The sequence below is a fragment of the Zosterops lateralis genome (genome assembly GCF_965231275.1).
Source record: "Zosterops lateralis genome assembly, chromosome: 1".
NCBI classification, from domain to species: domain Eukaryota; kingdom Metazoa; phylum Chordata; class Aves; order Passeriformes; family Zosteropidae; genus Zosterops; species Zosterops lateralis.
The window spans coordinates 147,417,129-147,435,890 of NC_139762.1; the positions used below are offsets into that span (position 1 = coordinate 147,417,129).

An 18,762-nucleotide genomic window follows, 5' to 3' on the forward strand; every position below is an offset into this window, starting at 1 on the left:
CTACAGATAAAATGACTCAGTTGTATTCCAGTTGTATTCCATTCCATAAAACAAACATTTTACACTTTAGTATTCACACAGCACCATGACTGCAGAAGTAATTTATGGGAGCAACAAGCATGAATTATGCAATACATTCTCTTACTCATTTTCCACATAAAAATCACAAAAGCAGAGTAACAACATGGCATTAAGAGAAAGTTTGGATGATGAAAAGAGTATTATTATAAATATGATGCATATTTCTGTATACATTTGTAGAAAATCTAGAACTACCACCAAGTTAGTAGCTAGAAAAGAAACAACAGTGAAAGAGTATATACACCAAGATTTAGAAAACAGAATGTGTATTATCATACACATTATCATCACATCAGACGCTTGAAGCAGAGGAGTCCAAACTGGACAACAGAATGACCACACCACAGATCAGGTTATCAGATAAAGTGCAAATGTCTTGCACAAAATCCCATCCCACTCCAAAGGCCATTCTAAGATCACTGAAGTCTCAGCTCAGGGTAACACAGCAGAGACCTCAGCATAACTGATCAAAAAATACTCACAAATATTTAGGGTAATTATCCTTCAATACAATTAAATGATATATATGTCAACTGTCACATGGCAATGACAGCAATAACTTGATCACTGTAAATACATCTTAATTTTTTTTTCTCATCATGTATTAGATGAGGTTAAATTTATGAGAATCTGCAACACTTTTAAGGTGACAAGCAATCTATCCTTCTTCAAAGAGACACCACTGGCTTTCAAGAGCAGATTTTTTACTTCCCTCAGCCAGAAAACAAGGTGCCAACACCTCCACTGTTTTGGAGGACAAAACTGGCTCCAAGTCCAGGAGGGCAGAGCAGGTATTTACACTGAACAACAATTTGTTTCCAGAGCTTAACAGTTCCAACTGAAATTAAAGTCAGTGTGGATTTCAGTGTGAAGCACTTATTTTTAATCTAGAGGAATTATTTTGCAATTACAGATTTCAGGAACTTGTCTGTATTAGTGGCAGTTAAATGGTCTTCATCAAGATCCAATGAAAATTGCTCTCACTTTGTTTCAAACAAATTCTTGTCTATATTTTACATATGAAGTCAGCTGAAAGGTATCACTGGAAATGTGTTGGAGTCAAGTAATTTATTATCACCATACCATGCCCAAGATTTTTTATAAAATCTGATTATACTGGTTAACCAATATTTTTTACACTTTGCACACATACACACACTGTAGCATTTCCCCAGCTACAGCAGAAAAGTCTCAGCAAAGACAGAGAGATGTGGGATAGTCTTGAAAGCTGTCAGTCATATCAAGTATAACTTTATTATCCAATCCTTCAAAACAGCATGCTTTAAACAAGGGGAAGATGGCTCACACTCACACTGAGAAACTCCAACAAGCCAACTTACTCCATAGCAGAAAGGTCCATATCCACCTCTTCTCCATTCATCAGTGGAATCTTTTTCTTCTTATTTCTATTAAAAAGGAGTAAAACAAAAATTGCTTAACAGACTGGCAAATATATGTTTATAGATGAAGTCTGAGACTGCGAAAGTACTCTGTGTATTTCACTGCAAAAAAATGTTCTCTCCAGCAAAATATATTCACAAATTTGAGCTATGCATTCATTTTACAGCTTTTACTCCTACCATTTTTACAATTACACATAAACATAAAAGTCTGAGAAGTAAAATTCAAAGTAATTATTAAAATGCATTAGAAGATGGAGAGAGACTCTGTGGGAAGTATGTCACTTTTCTAGTTCCTTAGGTTGACCTAACATTCCCAGCACTCTCTTCACTTGAGGCATTCCTCTGGCCTACATTTATCTTCCCTCTAATTTGTGATTCCTATTCAAAAGCACTTTGAATAATTTGATTAATTAGTCTTCATTCAACTCATTCTACATAAGTTAGGTTTTCATAAAACTTTTACAAAATGACTTACAATTAAGAACTCTGTAAGGTTTCTTGCTGTCCTTAAACAGTAAGAAATTCTCCACTTACATCACAGGTAAATCTTATTTAGTAAGATTAAGAAGAAGCATGTATTTATCATCAAGTGTCCTGTATGTTTTCATAAATCCGTAATAAAAATACCTGCAGTTAGTATTTTAGCTCTTACCTTCTGCTTTTAGAGTGGCAAGGTATATCATGCTTAAGACTGTTCTCTTCAATCTGCAACGTATGGTTGAATGAGCCATCAAGTTCTTGCACTGTCACTTTAAGAGGACCCTTCAAGTTCACAATATTTTGTTATTAACATTAAACTTATGCTTATTAATGTATACATCATACTTGAACATGCAGGTAAAATATGGAAAATGGACCTTACCACATATTTCTGAGTTCCAGGAGACGTGTAATCTTGTTTTATTTCCAATTCCAATACATTGCGTTTTCTATTAAACGCAAAGCTACCATAAAATTTTACCACTCCACTCTGATCTCTAATAAGCAGTATAGGAATTCTACTGCACAATGCAATAGTTACAAAAAGCCATAATTCTCAATTCTTAACATTTGCTTTGTGCTACTTTATTCCTAGAATTTCTCATTCCAAGAAAATCTGGCAATGAAATCAATCATGTTCATTCACAAAATTCTGGGGTTTTACATTCTTTAATTTTTTTTTTCTTTAAATAGTTCTTTAATGTCCAATCATGTCTCTTATGGAGAAAAACTGAAGTGCAATGAAAACTACCTAGGACGAAGACATTCTTTATGAAAAACTATTCTGGACTCTACCACATCCAATGTCCTTGGCATGGTCTCAGAAAAAGTAATTGTGTAAGACCTCAATAATTTCAATATGGTTTTACTATGTATTTTAGTTAAATAAAACTAAGGAGAAAATGAAGACATTAGTTTCTGTTTTCTACCCACACTACCTTAACTTCATTATTTTATTGCTGTTTTTCAAACTGGGTCATGTGAGCATTCACATGTGTGTGTGTATATGAGTTCACATATACATGAGAGCAAACAACATGAATGATAAAAAGTGACAATCTCACCCTAAAATTTTGCCCAGGAAATGATTTCTTCAAGAAAACTTTTCCTGTGAATAATTTCATCACTCATTTCTGTATGACACACATACTACACGTTACTTATAGTAAGCAAAACCACTAAACTGAAGCATTTTAGTCTAATGCACATACCCACAAATCTCTGAAAATATGAGACAAAAGCAAGGGAGGAAAATCTGTTTTTTCATGTCCCAACATTTAAGGCAGGAGCTTCCATATTCAAAGACACTTCTTATACAGGGGTTATTAACTTTCCCCCCAAAATTTAGTCATTTGGCTAAATACCTCAGACTGGGTCTGTTCATGGAGGCTGCCTTCATGGGACTTTGTCATCAGGTACAGTTTAGGACATTTTTAGTGATTTCTTGAGCACAAGGTTTACATGCAGCAGCAGCACAGCCCTTGCTAATGGCATAAGACAGCACTAGTTATAGCAGTAAGATCTCTTCTCAAACAACATAAAGACCTGCTGTGATCTTACAACATGGAAAATCCATTGCCACAGAAATTGCAGTGTTTGAAGCATAGAAGGAGTTTGCAATCGTAGGATTAAATATAAGTCACGGTTAACAGGGATCAACCTTGAGGCCAAAGTATAGAGAAGGTGAAAAAATCTGCAAATGTGTGAGGTACAATTTCCTTCTTCCTTGTAGAACAGATTTATTGAAGATTCACCCAGCTGAGACAGTAATGCTGACATTTAGGTGTAGCTGCAGTGTGAATACAGAAGTTGTGTTTTTCTTAAGTGCTTGGCACAGCCGAAGTATGAAAATTAGAATAATGTGTATTCATACTTTATGAACACTTCTGATGCAAATAAAATACTAACCTCTCAAATTACTCTATAAATACTAATCATACAGTGCTTTTTAGTTAAGATATTGAGATGCATGAACGTTGTTAAGTCAGCTCAAAATATCTACCTTTGTTCTCTGTTACAACAGTAAGGTATGTTTTTGCTGCAGTCACGTACAATTCTAGCCTGGAGTCACATTAAATAAATTAACAATTAAACCTGTTAAATGGAGCCACTTCAAATTTCCCCTCCTATTAATTCAAAATAAGAAACTCTGTTTCTTGACTATTATCACTTAAATTTGAAGAATCAACACACAGAGGTTTATTTTACCTGAAATTGTGCTATTAACATAAGCTACCAAGCTATTACAGTATATTGTAAACTAACAGTCTGTGCTTTAGGTTACTTACTTCATGGTGATTTACTGGAAATCACATATTAAAATGCACCAGACTATAGCATTTTCCGTGTCCAACTTCAGCATATTTCTATGGGCAGTGTCCTCTGGAATCCTTTTAGTATAATTTGGCCCTAAATTCCAGCAGAGTTCCTGTGCTTCTTTCAAAGGAAAACTTAAAATAACGAAATCCCTTCTAATAAAGAACATGCAAAAAACCCAGCATAATTCAAAGGAGTATGAAAAGACTGTGGACTTGTGGCTCACATATATATCTAATTCAGAGAATAATGTACTTAACTGATTTATGCAAAGATATTTCATACCCTTCTTCACATCCTTTTAGTAGTGCCAATTAAAAAAAAAAAAATCATTCTCCGTATTAACAATCCAGACCAAGAATAAAAAGGATACACCCACTGCTTTATTAAAGGTTGGATGTCTTTGCCTGAGACATTTGAGATAGATTTCAAAAACCCAGATGTGGAAACCAACATCTGACTCCACATGTGTGACTGGAACTTCTGAGATGAAGCAGTACTGGCCAGACTCAACAACTTGTTGAAAACCTAAAATGATAAAAAGTTATTACTTTCCCTAAATACTTATATGTAAAGTAAGCTTTTCTGTTTAGTTTTAATTGAATTGCAACTAAAGGCTGATAAACTCACTTTCTAATAACTGGCTTTAAAAAAAGGTTTTCAAAATAAAGACGTTACGGGAAATTATTTGCTTGACCATATCAGAAATGTTCAATTCTCAAATGTATCTTTCTCAAAGTTACACACATATATGCACATGCAAAACCCATTAAAAAATCACCAGCTTTCAAAAACTATCTACAGTAAAAGAAATCCCTGACTATATCTCCTTTTTCAGAATTTAAAATTTCACCTGATTCTCTGCAGTATTTTCAACCTGACAACTACCTTTCATAGCTCTAGCACAATAACAGACCTGTCTTCCTTAAAAATAACACCTAACCAAGGAAAAAAACCCCAACCCTCCAAAAACCTGAAGCCAATATGAAAATATCACTCATTTTTTAATGGTTTATTTGTAGCACCCTATTCCTTCTAAGGTATGTCACAAAAGATAATTAGTAAAGAGAAATTAAAGTTCTGCAGAAATTCAGTATTTCAGAATAAAATTACAATCTTCTATTTAAATGCTTCTAATATAAGCATCTAAGTTTCATCTAGCACTGAAAACCTTATATAATGACAGAGCTGGATTCTCGTTATTGTCATTATTTTATAATTTCACAGATTAGCTCACAGCAACAGAAGTCAGGGACCGTAAAACAGGCTTTCAGTGTGAACAATGAATCAAAATTAACCAAACCAATGAAAGACTTCAAGATTAAAGAGAATATGCAGCACTGTAAGTTATGTATAAGAATAACAGCTAACCTTATCCTAACCCAAATGACCAAATGTTTGTTCAGTCCTGCTAAAACTGAAACTGCAAAAGCAATCCTATGATAACCTGTTCTGTTCTTCTCTGAACTCTCTTTAATGAACAGAAATGCAACTGAAGACAAAGAGTTTTTTATATTCCACATAAGCATCTAAATACCTACCTGTAACATGAACTCCATGCTAATTCTGTTCTCAATCAGTCTCATAACAAGATGTGCTTTACACTGGAACATAGTGTAATACTCCCAGGACAGCGTATGAGGGTGTTTGATAGAAAAATGTAAATGTGAAGCAGGGCTGGGGAAAAAAAAAGATAAAGAAAACATCTATTTTTCATTTTATTGAATAAAACTTAAAATGTACTCCAGCAGCCAATCTTAGAGCTGCACCAAAACCTACTTAGGATTTCTTGTACTGCTGTAGTTACAGATTATGGGCATAGTTAAAATGACCACTCACTTGTCCAGAGGTGACAAGGGTGTATGTACCTGGCATCCAGCAAGGGCTGTACAGAGATTAATGGCACATGACAGCTGCTGTGTAGTGCTGTAGAGACAGTGAAAGCACCAGCAAACTGAGCAAGGAACCTGTGACTGAGTCTGGAAACTACTCATGAATCAGCAATCTTCCTTTTCCACTTCCATTTAAGAGTGACTGCATGTAGTATTTTGTATTTAAATAAGTAATTGTCACAATTCAAGAAAAGTAGGAGTTTTACAATCCACAGAACACTTCATGTGATGGGCCTAAGGAATTCCTTTCTTTTTATTTTAGTTAGCAACTTTATCTTTCAATATATTGACAAACTTGATGTCTTCTAAATCAGATAAGATGTCAAAAAAGACTAGGCAGGTAATACTTAATCCTTGAGAAAAATAAAACTTTTTTCCTGCCTTTTAAGGAGACTCTTATCGGAGAAGTAGAAATCATTAACAGTCTGACTTAATTTTATTGATGACCCAAGTCTGTGGCAACTCTACGTTGCTTAGCTATGTTTTTTCTTTTAGTATTTTTCACAGGACATTTGAGTTCTCCATGAATGAGTAACAAATATCTGAAGAAACCAGGTTTGCTGAGGTTCACTAGCAAATCTTCCAGCAAGACAGTATCAACATTTAGCTCCTTATCTGCAGCCCTTAATAGATGGCAAGAGCCAAGGCAGCTGCAATACCTTGACAACTTTTCCATCTTTCTATTTACTGGGAGAATCCCTTGACTTTGTTCACGAGTATCTATTTAAACATCTTAATAAGACACAAAAAGAGAAGTATTTCTGAATTTAAGCAAGTATTACCCTTCTAAGATACAGTAATTCTGTGAAAAGAAGTACATAGGTTAACTCCTTGTTTGTAGTTCATAAGCAACTGCTGAAGTTCCCCTTATCACAATTATCCTGTTATTCTGAATACTTCTCTATTTTGAGGTAGGGAAGGACTAGCCACCATGAAAGAACTGAAATTCAAGGAGGAAACTGAGGTTGTGGCTCAGACATTATATAATAATCTGGTCTCAGAATAAAAACTATTTCTCCAGCTTCAAATTATACAGTTGATTGACTTTCATAAAATTCTTCTCTTGCAAATTACAACTGAGCCAGGACCCACAATCCCAAGGTCCTTTTTTGAATTTACTAAGTGTTGATTGATTTTGGTACCAGTTACATTATTTAACTGCAGAACAAACTGAGACAAGTTTGCATTTGACAGTCACATTTCGTAGTTCATTCAATATTAATACATTTCTTCAGATTATATTTTTCTTCAATCATTGTAACTCCACAGTTTTTATTGAATTGGCACAAAAACAGTGTTAAGATTACCAATATGGACCTAGAACATTTCTTGAAATAGAAAGTGAAGGAGCTTTTCCACAGAATTTTATAATGCTTATGCTCTTGAACATGGTCCAGCCATTCAGTGTAAACCCGGTTATTAAGCCTCTTCCATACAAAATATATCTACGTGAATTTCTAGAAGTTTTTCATTTTTACAGTAGGGTGGTACCAGCACAATCAAAGGCTGAAGAGAACCACAGTCTGAGAGAGGAGGACACAAAATGAAAAGGTTACACACAGAGCTTTGTTCTGAAGTTTTCATCCATACAGCAGTTAATCTGCAGTTTTCTTTCCTTCATTTTCCCAGGCTCTGGGATTTTGTTTTTTAGAACAAGCAGTCTGAAGTGCAGTGTTTGTGCTACACCAGACATAAACAGGAAGAATCTGAGATCTTTGTTTTGCACACAAATTAATTCATGTGTCTGAAGGAAGTTGGGTTTTTGTTTTCTTTTTTCCCCTTGATGATTTATTACAATATTTTACTTCTAATTTAGCTGAAAAATGAGATTATTACTTAGCACAAATTTTCCTCGTATTATTATTAATTGGAACTGCTGTGCTGCAAATACATTTGGCAGGAAACTGTATCATAACAAGCAGAACAAAGATATGAAATGCATAGACTATATTGGAGGAAAATGTTTTAGGCTCCATTATGAAAATACTTTCCTTAAATCAAATTATCTCCTAGAGACAAGAACATACCCACAGTTTACATACAAGGGAACTCTGCAATCTACAAAGAACAGCAAATTGTAATTCACATTTAAGTGATGCTATGGTTATTACTAACAAGCTGTAAGACAATGATGTAGCAAAATAACTGTAGAAACAATATCCAGTAATAAATCACAGCAAGGAAACACACCTTTAAGAGCATTAGGGCAACCTTTTGACACTTGTGTCCAATTCTAGAATAAATATAGTGAAGCTAATAAAATTAACAGTTAAGAGATTTTGATTTTAGTGAATTTCCTTCTTTAAAAATTTGCCCCTTAACTCTAGTTTCATCTGATCTATTACTGTGAATTTAGTGATTTTCATAATTCATTCAGTTCTAAATCCAGAGTTTTAACTTTAAATGAACAAAATCTGGATTTGTACACAATCAAATACAAAAGAACCACTGTTATAGGCAATTTTGGTTGTATTTTCATAATACAGAGGCTTGTGCTGCAGTAAAGAACAGAAGTTGACATAGCTGAATACCTGCACAGGCTCAACCTTGCAACTGCGTACATGCTGCCTGCGTGTTTCCAAAGTGCAACTCCTTGTGGGGCTGTGTTATAAGGAGATAAATTTATGCCAGAGAAGAAAAACCCAGCAAAAGCTTGTCACTGAAACCCGTATCAACTTAATGATCTGACAGGTGGCAATTTTTTTTTTTCTCTCCAGTGTTTAGTACTACTCAGTGAGTAGGACTGGGGACAAGAGAGAGAAGGGGAATCATTCTAAGATAGACCTTCTAAGCTACAGTTATAAGGAAAATAAAAATCCAGCCAGCTCACAACTGGTAACTAACAGTACTTCACAGATGACTGACCTAATACTTTTCTATCCCCAGTATACCAAGAAATCTCAGTCTAAGACTAGAAGGTGATATCTGAGAGCAGAAAGAAAAAAGAGCAAAGAAATAGAAAGCTGATGATACCATAAAAAAACCCTGAAGATTACTAACCACTCCAGAAACAGCTCATGTCAAAATTCTGGCTCCATGTTCTCTCTTATCCTCTTACTAAAAAGCAGTTTTGTAACAGAATTAAAAACATTCATTTATACTTCATTCCTTTGAGATTCAAATTGAAAGGAAAAAAACAAAAAAAACAGGTATTACAATATAGTCAAGATGTACTTTATGGGACTGGTAATACATGCCTGGGGCGGCTTGAGATCTTCGCAGCCTTTGGCCTTGTGCTACACAACACACCCAAGGCATATATTAATGGCCCCATAAAAACATACCCTGCAATGACTTGCAGCTTAAATAAACATACTTGTCTTTCTCTTTTCCTCTCCGAATATTGGATGCAGTAAAACTCTCCAGTCTTCAGTTCGTATGCCACGATTTGATCTAACTCCTAAGAACAACATACATAAGTAAGCATAATTTTGAAGAGCAGAGAAATTATTTGAAGAGGACAGGAAAGCTTTTAATATTGTTCAAGTCATACCTCCTAATAAGCTTGCTTACAAAGGGAGAAATATTTTAAAATCAGGGATGTTCCTGAAGTGACAAACAATAATGAAACAGTAGAAATTAGCAGTTTATACTCGTTCAGGGCCTGAATGGGGGGCTAATCCCCAACACTGCTGAACTACATTAAAACCAGAGTATTATTACTCAATAATAAGTTGTCTTCAACCAAAAGAAATAAATGTGATCAGCATTTCATGCAATGGAAAACAACTACAGACACACACACACAAAATAAATATAATGCAGCAAATACAGAACCAACTAACCAACCAAATAAATAAATATTTATGTCTGCCCCAAGCTCTGCATTGAATCTGAACTTGTGCGATGTCATGCCCAGGTTAACAAGCACACTTTGAGGCAGGAGGTTTGTAAGGGCTCACTGTCACCCAAAAGTCAACATGAATCAAATTTTATCAGCCTAAGCACAGGAAATGGAAACTGATGTCTGTCTGCAACCCAGTGTTAAAGATTTCCCAAATGTTCATATGTATTGAGATTTTGATACATATCAACTTACACACTTTCATATATTGGTAATACATTAGAAAGAGGGCAGAACTAGAGACTGTAACAGTAGCACTTCTCAGTTCTACGTGGACACCTTTGGTTTAGAGTGGACAGATGACCAACATGACCAACTTCTGCTGCAGACAGCAACGAACTCTTACAACAGATCTCCACCCAGCTCTGCTGCTCTCTGCAGCACCCACACCAAGAGCACAGACAACAGGAGACTGGTGAACTGAATGAGTATTAGGCAGAGAAGTACGTGGTGTTGGGTCCCCATGTGAGTAACAGATGTAAACTGAGCAAGTGGGGTTAGGATTTTCTTTTAGGAATAGGAAAAAAATGCGGTGACAGAAAGAAGATATGTATCTTTTTGTGAATAAATGTTACTTGTAAAGAATGAGGAGTCAGTGCTGCTACCACTAGAAAGTACCTGTCTCAAAGATTACGTTTGGAAACATAAGCTATAGACAGAAATTTATTTTCCAAGAAAAGAAATCCTTTCAAACAGGGATTTTTTATTGTTTCATTATTTCATTTAGCACTTCAATGATACTGAAAGATACCTGAACCACCACTGATCCAAGCTAATACTGGAGCCTTTCAGAGCTATATGGATAGCCATCATAGCATAATATATTCACCAAATACAAATCCTTATGAATTCTATATTTTGTTCTAAGTATTCCAAAAGTAATATATTTTTTTATTCTTTTTTTGGTTCAGGATTCCAAACAAAAAAGAGGAAAACTAATTGCATGGAGAGACAACAACAATTATTATTCATATGGCATTCAAAAATCTATTTTGGTTTGTATGTTCAGTGTTTTTCCTTGCAGCAAGAGGTAAAAATATTCTAGCTCTGAGGTTTGTCACTACCAAAAAGGCCTTTACATTGCAATGCAAAGCTAAATTATATTCTGGTTTTATACTTCTTTAATGCAAAATGTCTGAAAGGTATAGAAAATGCTGTGATGTTACCTGTTTAATCCAGTGGCGATACTCATTAACACCAAAGGTTTTTTTCATCCAAAGGCCATAAATGTAACCAGAGATTCCTTTTAGCACCCATTCATCTGACCTATTATAAGAAAGAAACATGAATTATATCACTTCAGAGGATGTTTTGTAAGGGATGGTATTTCTGACCAGCTCAAAAATAGCCACAAATTTCAAGAGGTTGTATAACTTCTCTAAGTCAACAGAAGTCTGATGAGCTGTGAACCAATTTATGAAACTTGGCACCTGGATGGGGCCAATGAAACTGAAAAGTCAGTTAAAACTGAACTTTTACCACAGAAATCCAGATTAAAATATAAAACCAAACTATTTAAATGGAAACAATAATAATAAACAGGTGGAAATGGACACTGAAGTTAAAGCAACCGCTAATCTATATGATCTTAATTTCTTGATAAACAACTCTGTGCAGTGCAGAAGGTTTGGACAGCAAGTAGACAAAATACCTATCTCACAATTTGGTGGACACCTTTTTAAACACATCTTCTCTAAGTTACGTTCTAAGAGAGAAGAAACAGACAAAAACTACAACCTGATCATGAACTAGAACCTTAAATAGAAAAATTACATTGTACATAGGGTATGATGAAATAAACAGAACAAGAACATATGAAAATGGAATCATTATGAAGGATGCAAAAGATTTCCTTCATCACAGAAGAAGGCTAGAAATAAAGAAGAGAGCCAGGGAAATTACAACAGTATAAATGTCAATTTAGGAACATGTTGATTTCCCTTGTTTTTATGACAAGGATGCTCTGGGACACAGAGTTTTGCCATTAAAAAAAATAGTAGTGGGTTACTTGTTCCCAATAAATAAGTGCGTGCAAAAGGATTTAAAATAAATACTGATCAGAACTGTGAGAGCCATTTGGGGAGGTTTTCTGAGACATTAGTTATAGCCACTTTAGCAGGAATTTTCCTATTTGACACTATTTCTGCATCCTCCTTGCTGAATAACTTCTTAATTTATTAGTTCTGTGCTCTAAAAGTACTTTGCATGCAGGCTATACTTCATCATTCAAAATATCTAACAGAAATTGACTGATAATGCAAAAGAGTTACCTTTCTAAAATTTTCAGATGCCAAAGCACAGTACAACATTCAGGAATATATATTCAACCTATACAATCTTTGGAACTTTTATCTCTCACGTTCTCCTTTCAAAACAACAAAAAATACTAATGGATTTCATTTATTGAGCTGAGTTTATTATTTTTAATTTTTCCCATTTTTTGCTTTATTCTATAATTACTGTTTTACTTATTTTTCTGATAAAATGCAATTTGCAAATTAAAATTTGAGCTTCCTAGATCCTCTCCATTTTCTGAAGAATACTATGGTAAACTACTTACCAGGACATTCTGGATATGAAACATCCAAAGAATTGCTGGGCCAGGGCCTGTGCCAAGCATCTCCTTGTCAGTGGAGTTTCATCTATAATCATTGCGCTGTGCAAGAGATTTGTGCTGGACCCCCACAAAAAGAAAATAACACAACATGAGCACATGAAACACAAGAGATCTTTGCCTTAAAAACCAAAACAAGTAAAATAATTTTTTCATTATTTTTCCACTGATTTAGTAACATCTTTTTTAATTTTTTATTTTTTAATAATCTTAAACATGGGCAGATCTCCTGCTATTATCATCTATACACAACTCTCTGTATAGAGCCTAAGCAGTGTAAGTGGTGACACTCTCCTGGATTCCTATTCCAGTGGCAGAAAAATACAACACAATCAAATTTCTGCACTTAATTTCAGATTAAATACTTCACACATGGCATTTCTAATTCAGAAGGAAAATCATTGATAGTTTTTTTTCTTTTAATGAATCCAATATCTTTATAACAGGTAAAAATGGAAAGGGTGTTAAAAGCCTGTAGTGTCAATAAAAACAAGCCTTTTCAAACTAGAAAGCCCAAAACTCAGGCTACAAAAATAAATAGTTTCACACATTTCCCAACAGGCTTGGATCTAGAGCTTCTAGGCCTGTGGATTTAGAAACTGTAAGTTTCTCAAGCACTAACCTGAAAATACTCATGGATGCATAAGCAGCTACTTCAACATAAGCTTCATCTATAAAAACAGTCTTGAAACAGGAGTAAGGATAGCGGCAGGTAAGAATCTCCTCATAGAACTCAAACACCTCATGAAGGTATGACGTGGTGTGTTTGAGCAACGGGAGAAGCTGGGGCAAGCAAAAGTGAGTCACCTACAAACAAAGGAAAATTTGTTACAAGACCTATGAATATATTTAAATACATAAATATCAAGTATATGGCATATCAGGGAAGAAACTCAATTTCAACTAAATTCACCTCATAAATTCAGACATAAATGGCATTACTGCTTACTTAAAGACTTTTTTTTTTTTTGGAGATAAATTTAAATACAGGCATTACTAGACAAGCTTTATCATATGACTGTACTGATGAAGGTTGATCTTGACATACCCATTCTTAGACTAATACATACTGACTGCAGTATAAAACACCACTAATTCTTTAGAAAAAAAAGGAGGCTTCTATGATGAAGATTATTACCTCATGCATGTATGGATCAACAAGGATTTCAAAAGGTCCAATTGCCAAGGAGATGTTAGAAGCTGCAGTTGGAATAGTCAGCATGTAATGGAAAGTCTTCTTTCTCATGTCATGGGTGTACACAGTTTCCACCAAATCTCCATTTGAAACAGCCACCATTGCAGCATCTACAGTATACTCAAGTTTCCAGGTACACAACTCAGAATATGAATCCACACAAGGAAACCAAAATCTAGGAAAGTTAGGATTGGGGGGAGAATGGTTAACAATTATACTTAACAATTCTACTTTTTCACAGGTGATTTTTCTTTCAAGTTCCAAACTATATCCTCAAATACTTTAGGAATATATGAATGTTGACATACTGACTCCTACAATACATTAACTTTATAAAGCTTCACAATGTATTTTTGTCTTTACCTCCTGCTGAGCTATAAAGTCTAGACATTCTAATTACTAGTCATTAGATGCCACTTCACATTGGTAAACTCCTTTCAAGCACAAATTAAGTTTCAGAACTTTTTAAACTTAAAAAAATTGAAAGAAATTATTTGTATTTCCTGTACTTTAATAAATAGAATTATAGAGAATAAATAGTAAATACAAATTGAACATTCAAAGACAGTTTTCTTACCTTGTAGAATTTTGATAACCGCATGAGAAGACATGAGCCCCTCTTTCTGCCATGTTGCCCTCCATATTGGGTACCACGAAATGAAGGCCTCCTTTTGGCTGGTCCAGAGAAAAGTTTATATGCACCTTCAGGACTTTTAACTCTGCAGCACAAAGACCAAAACTGAAGTAAGTAGATACAACTTACAGGAAAGCTATTTCAGAATAGTAACTCAGTTTTGGACTCTAGGTCTTTGAAGATTATGTGATAACTTCATTCTCATGGACTTCCCAGTCCACTTAAAAGTACAGCTCAAGGCTTACAAAACAGAGACCTCCCTAAGCACAACTTATAGGAGATTAATTTATAAGAATCTTTATTAGTTAATAAAAACTGCAATTGAAGTCACACTTCATCCTCCAATTCCCCAACAGTCAAGCATATTTATGCAGACTGTACTCTAACCATGATCTCCTTGGCATCTTGCTGAAAAAAATTTTCTCCAAAAACTCTATGAAGCAGGCATATTCTTAAAAAACATATTATTGTCATTTGCAGTTGCTTAAAATCTCTTATTATTGTTAATGCTTTTCTTGTAACTTAAGTATCTTCTCTTTGGTTTAATTCCACAGAAATCTCACCTATGAATAGACTGGCAAGAAAAGAAATTCAAGCTTATGCTGAAATTTATCCCACAAGTATGACCATATTTTGGCACTCAAACTTTGAAAAGTGAAATTATACAAGTTTGAGTATTTTCCTTTCTAGGCTTGCATGTAAGGCAACAGGAACTTACACAAAAATTAAAATAAATAAAAGTGTCTTTCCCATTAAGGTGCATCTGACAGTATTGCATGAATCAGCCTCATGATATAGTTGCTATTCTCTCAGAGGTCTCACAAATCCATGGGAAAAAACGATAAAGACATGTATGAAATAATACAAGGAATTAGTAAGATCCCTGTAAAATAATCAACACTGGAAAGCAACTTATTAAAACAGTTACTTATTCCAGGATCTAGCATGCTAGTTTATAAAGGAGTTTCACTACCAAATCAATTTTAAAATGACAATTTTTCAAAGCGAGATTGCATAAAATTAGTAGAGCTTTGTTAAAAGACGTATATAATTATATCCTTGTAAACTATTTTCTTTGTTGGATCATAAAAACTGTAAGCAGTTTCAAAATTACAATTTAGCCCCCAGTACACTCCATTATTCCCACTTCCTCAAGTATTCTCCTGGGGTCATGACCACCGAAGAGTATGTTTGTATACAGTGCAAAGAAACCTTGCAACACTTCTCCATATTACAGAGAAATTTTTCAGAGTTCAAGTGGAGCGGAAAAAGGAAACAGTAATCACAAATTCATAAAGTAATGTAACACTACTTCTGTTTCTTCAAAGCTACTATCTTCCTAAGCAAACTTGTAGCTGACAACTCTGACATCTTAAATTAACTCTTAGTATGGTCTCCTTACCATCAACATGTTTCCAGAGCTCCGAGGGAACCTTAATGCAGAGTTCTCCATTTCCAGCATCAGGGTCCACAGCACTGACAGCGGCAGCATAGGCATTGGAGAAATAGTTGAGGTTCCTCCTGTCAGAAATACCCAGTTAATTCTTGAAGTACAGTTGTGCTGAAGCACAAAAAACAACTTTGGAAGTTAAGGCAATTTCTAGACTGAACTTCAAGGTGCATGGGCAATCATGTGTTTTGTTTTGTTGTTAAAGGAGTGGAAGAGAAAAGGAGTAAAGATTAGATTTCAACAACCAGAACTTAAAATATGGCTCTTGTAAAAGTGATCTGTGACCAAAAAGACTTAAACAGTAGTAACTCCCAGTAAACTGAGAAATGCTCAGTGTTCTTTTCTTGCCAATAAGAGTAATAATATCTACATTTATTGGAATAGAAATTAATTCTGGGTTTTATTTTGGATGAAGTTTGTATTCTAAAGCTCTGTCTTAAAGATCTAGTTCCTCATATATTGCAGTTCTGCTCTCATCATTCTTTTCTAAAGGTAAGATTTTAGCTTGGCAATGGTATTTTTCCCCTTTAGCTTGATGGATAGGAATAGGGGCTTTTTAATGCACTTGTAAATAACATATAAAATATTGTATGTTAAGAGTTTGGGCTTTAATGCACAAACACAGAAGTATGTGCTATACTTTTTAGTTTCCAGTTATATTTGAAACATTCTTCTTTTTTTAACTGTACTGCAATTTATTTAAGATGCAAACACAGTTTTTTGCAATCAGGTACAAGCAACTATGTATCAGCTGCTCATTAACTGCTCACTTCACTACAGTATCATATCATTACTTCAGTCATGACTTATATTAATTGTTTTCTACTGAAATGAGCAGGAACAAGCATATGTCTTCTGTTAAAATACTTATGAGCAGAACGTTACCTTACTAATGTGATTATATTTAGCCACTGGAGTATGACCAGTCAAGTTCAAAAATAACCCTGCTTTTATAGTTTTATGTGATAGCTTTTATACTTTTTCAAAACTGATTTCTAAATTGTTTAAAGCACAGAAGCAAAATCTTTCTTAATTCTAATTCCCCAGCACACACAGTTTTTCAAAAGCTTGCACAACTCTATACCTGAAGAGAAAGTGTTTGACTAACTTATCATCTTTACCACAGAATTTAGGCACTGCTGATGAATCCGAGCACTGTGGAAGCAGGACTTAATCAAGATAAAGCAGTCATGGAATCACACAGCCACAGAATACTCTGGTTTGGAAGGGACCTTCCAAAGTTACATGATCGAACTCTCCTGGAGGAGGACAGAGACATCTTGCACCAGATGAGGTGGCTCAGAGCCCTGTCCAAACAGCCCTTCAATGTTTTCAGGGATGAGGCATCTACCACCTCCCTGGGAAACCAGTTCCAAGGTCCTCACAGTAAAAGAGTTCTTCCTTTCATCTTGTTTATATCTACTCTTTGTCCTACTGAACTGATGCCTTGAGAGGTTGACCTTGAACAGAGACTAGACAGAGTGAAAGAGTAAAGTAGATATGTATTGAAAGGCCTTAAAGGATACACCTTGGGCAGTACAAGAGCCTGGCCAGGGCTACACCCAAGATGGACCCAAAATGGTCACAAAACAGACAACTGGTCACGAGGCTTCACACTTTTATAAGTTTTGGTCCATTTGCACATTGGGGTTAATTGTCTAATTACAGCTCAATGTTATAAATTTCCATCCTCCTTGTTGCTCTCTTCAGTTCTCAGTTGTTTATACTTTTTGGGACTGAAGTGTGTAATTGCTGTCCTTGGTTTTGGTCTCAAGCTGGAAAAGACTGTTTTCTCTGCCTACCCTGAGAAGACAACTTACTGACGCTTAATATGAAGCTCAGAGCTATGCACCTAGGCAGCACAGAATCTGAAGAATATGAAAGCTAAAACTTAAGGCATCAGTCTACCCATCTTCCTCATAAAGCCCTCTCTAAGTATTGAAAGGTTGCAGTAAGATCTTCCTAGAGCCCTATCTTCTTCAGGCTGAACAGCCCCAACTCTCTCAGCTTTTCCCCAGACAGGTGCTCCATCCCTCTGAACATCCTCTGGATCTGCTCCAACAGATCCATGATCTTCTGTGCTGAGGACCTCAGAGCTGGACACAGGTGGGGTCTCAGCAGGGCGGAGTGGAGGGGCAGAGTCCCCTCCCTTGCCCTGCTGCCCACATTGCTGGTGATGCAGCCCAGGACACTGCTGGCTCTTTGGGGTGCAAATGCACATTGCCAGCTCATGCTGAGCCTCTCATCCATCAGCAAGCACCCTGAAGTCTTTCTCCACAGGGCTGCCTGCAGTCCCTTCATCCCCCAGCCTGTACTGATCCTGGGGGTTGTACCGACCCAGGTGCAGGATTACTTGCACCACAACGGAGTAAATTAACTTTTGGCAGGGGACTCCACCTTCCATGGAATCTGAAGTCCACACAAAGCAGACATGATCTCATTTCAGTATTTTGCTCTCATCTAACCATTCTCTATTCACCATCCACAAAGGAAACAACCCAAATTATAATACCTTACTTGGAAGAATAAAGCGTAATTAACCATGCCACCAGCACCATTCTGTAAGTCTAGGTATGTCAAACACCATGCTTAATATTCCGAGTCCTCCACATAAAAAAAAACTTCACTGAAACAGTGAAATATATTGAGAACATATTTTCACGTAGTTCTTCATCTTTGGCAATAATAGTGCACAAATTCCCTGGCACCACTACCAAGACTGAGAATGTCAGGAGCAGTAAACTTGTCTACTTTGCTTGGAAGCTTCTGAAAATCAGACCTGAATAGTAAATGGGACCACTTCAGTATAGAAACACACAAATCTCAAGTTTTAATATATTTTTCTTTCCCTTT

General features: G+C 35.5%; 1 protein-coding gene across 1 annotated transcript in view; it reads right to left on the reverse strand.

The window, feature by feature from the left end:
* Positions 1–18,762, reverse strand: part of TAF2 (TATA-box binding protein associated factor 2) — a 60,105-nt gene that overhangs the window by 32,467 nt on the left and 8,876 nt on the right. Inside the window, 14 exon segments of the mRNA XM_083855166.1 lie at positions 1,422–1,487; positions 2,137–2,246; positions 2,347–2,461; positions 4,654–4,808; positions 5,822–5,957; positions 9,489–9,507; positions 9,510–9,533; positions 9,536–9,572; positions 11,183–11,282; positions 12,577–12,690; positions 13,253–13,437; positions 13,769–14,000; positions 14,403–14,544; positions 15,862–15,980. Coding sequence (XP_083711292.1) covers positions 1,422–1,487; positions 2,137–2,246; positions 2,347–2,461; positions 4,654–4,808; positions 5,822–5,957; positions 9,489–9,507; positions 9,510–9,533; positions 9,536–9,572; positions 11,183–11,282; positions 12,577–12,690; positions 13,253–13,437; positions 13,769–14,000; positions 14,403–14,544; positions 15,862–15,980 — 1,554 coding nt within the window.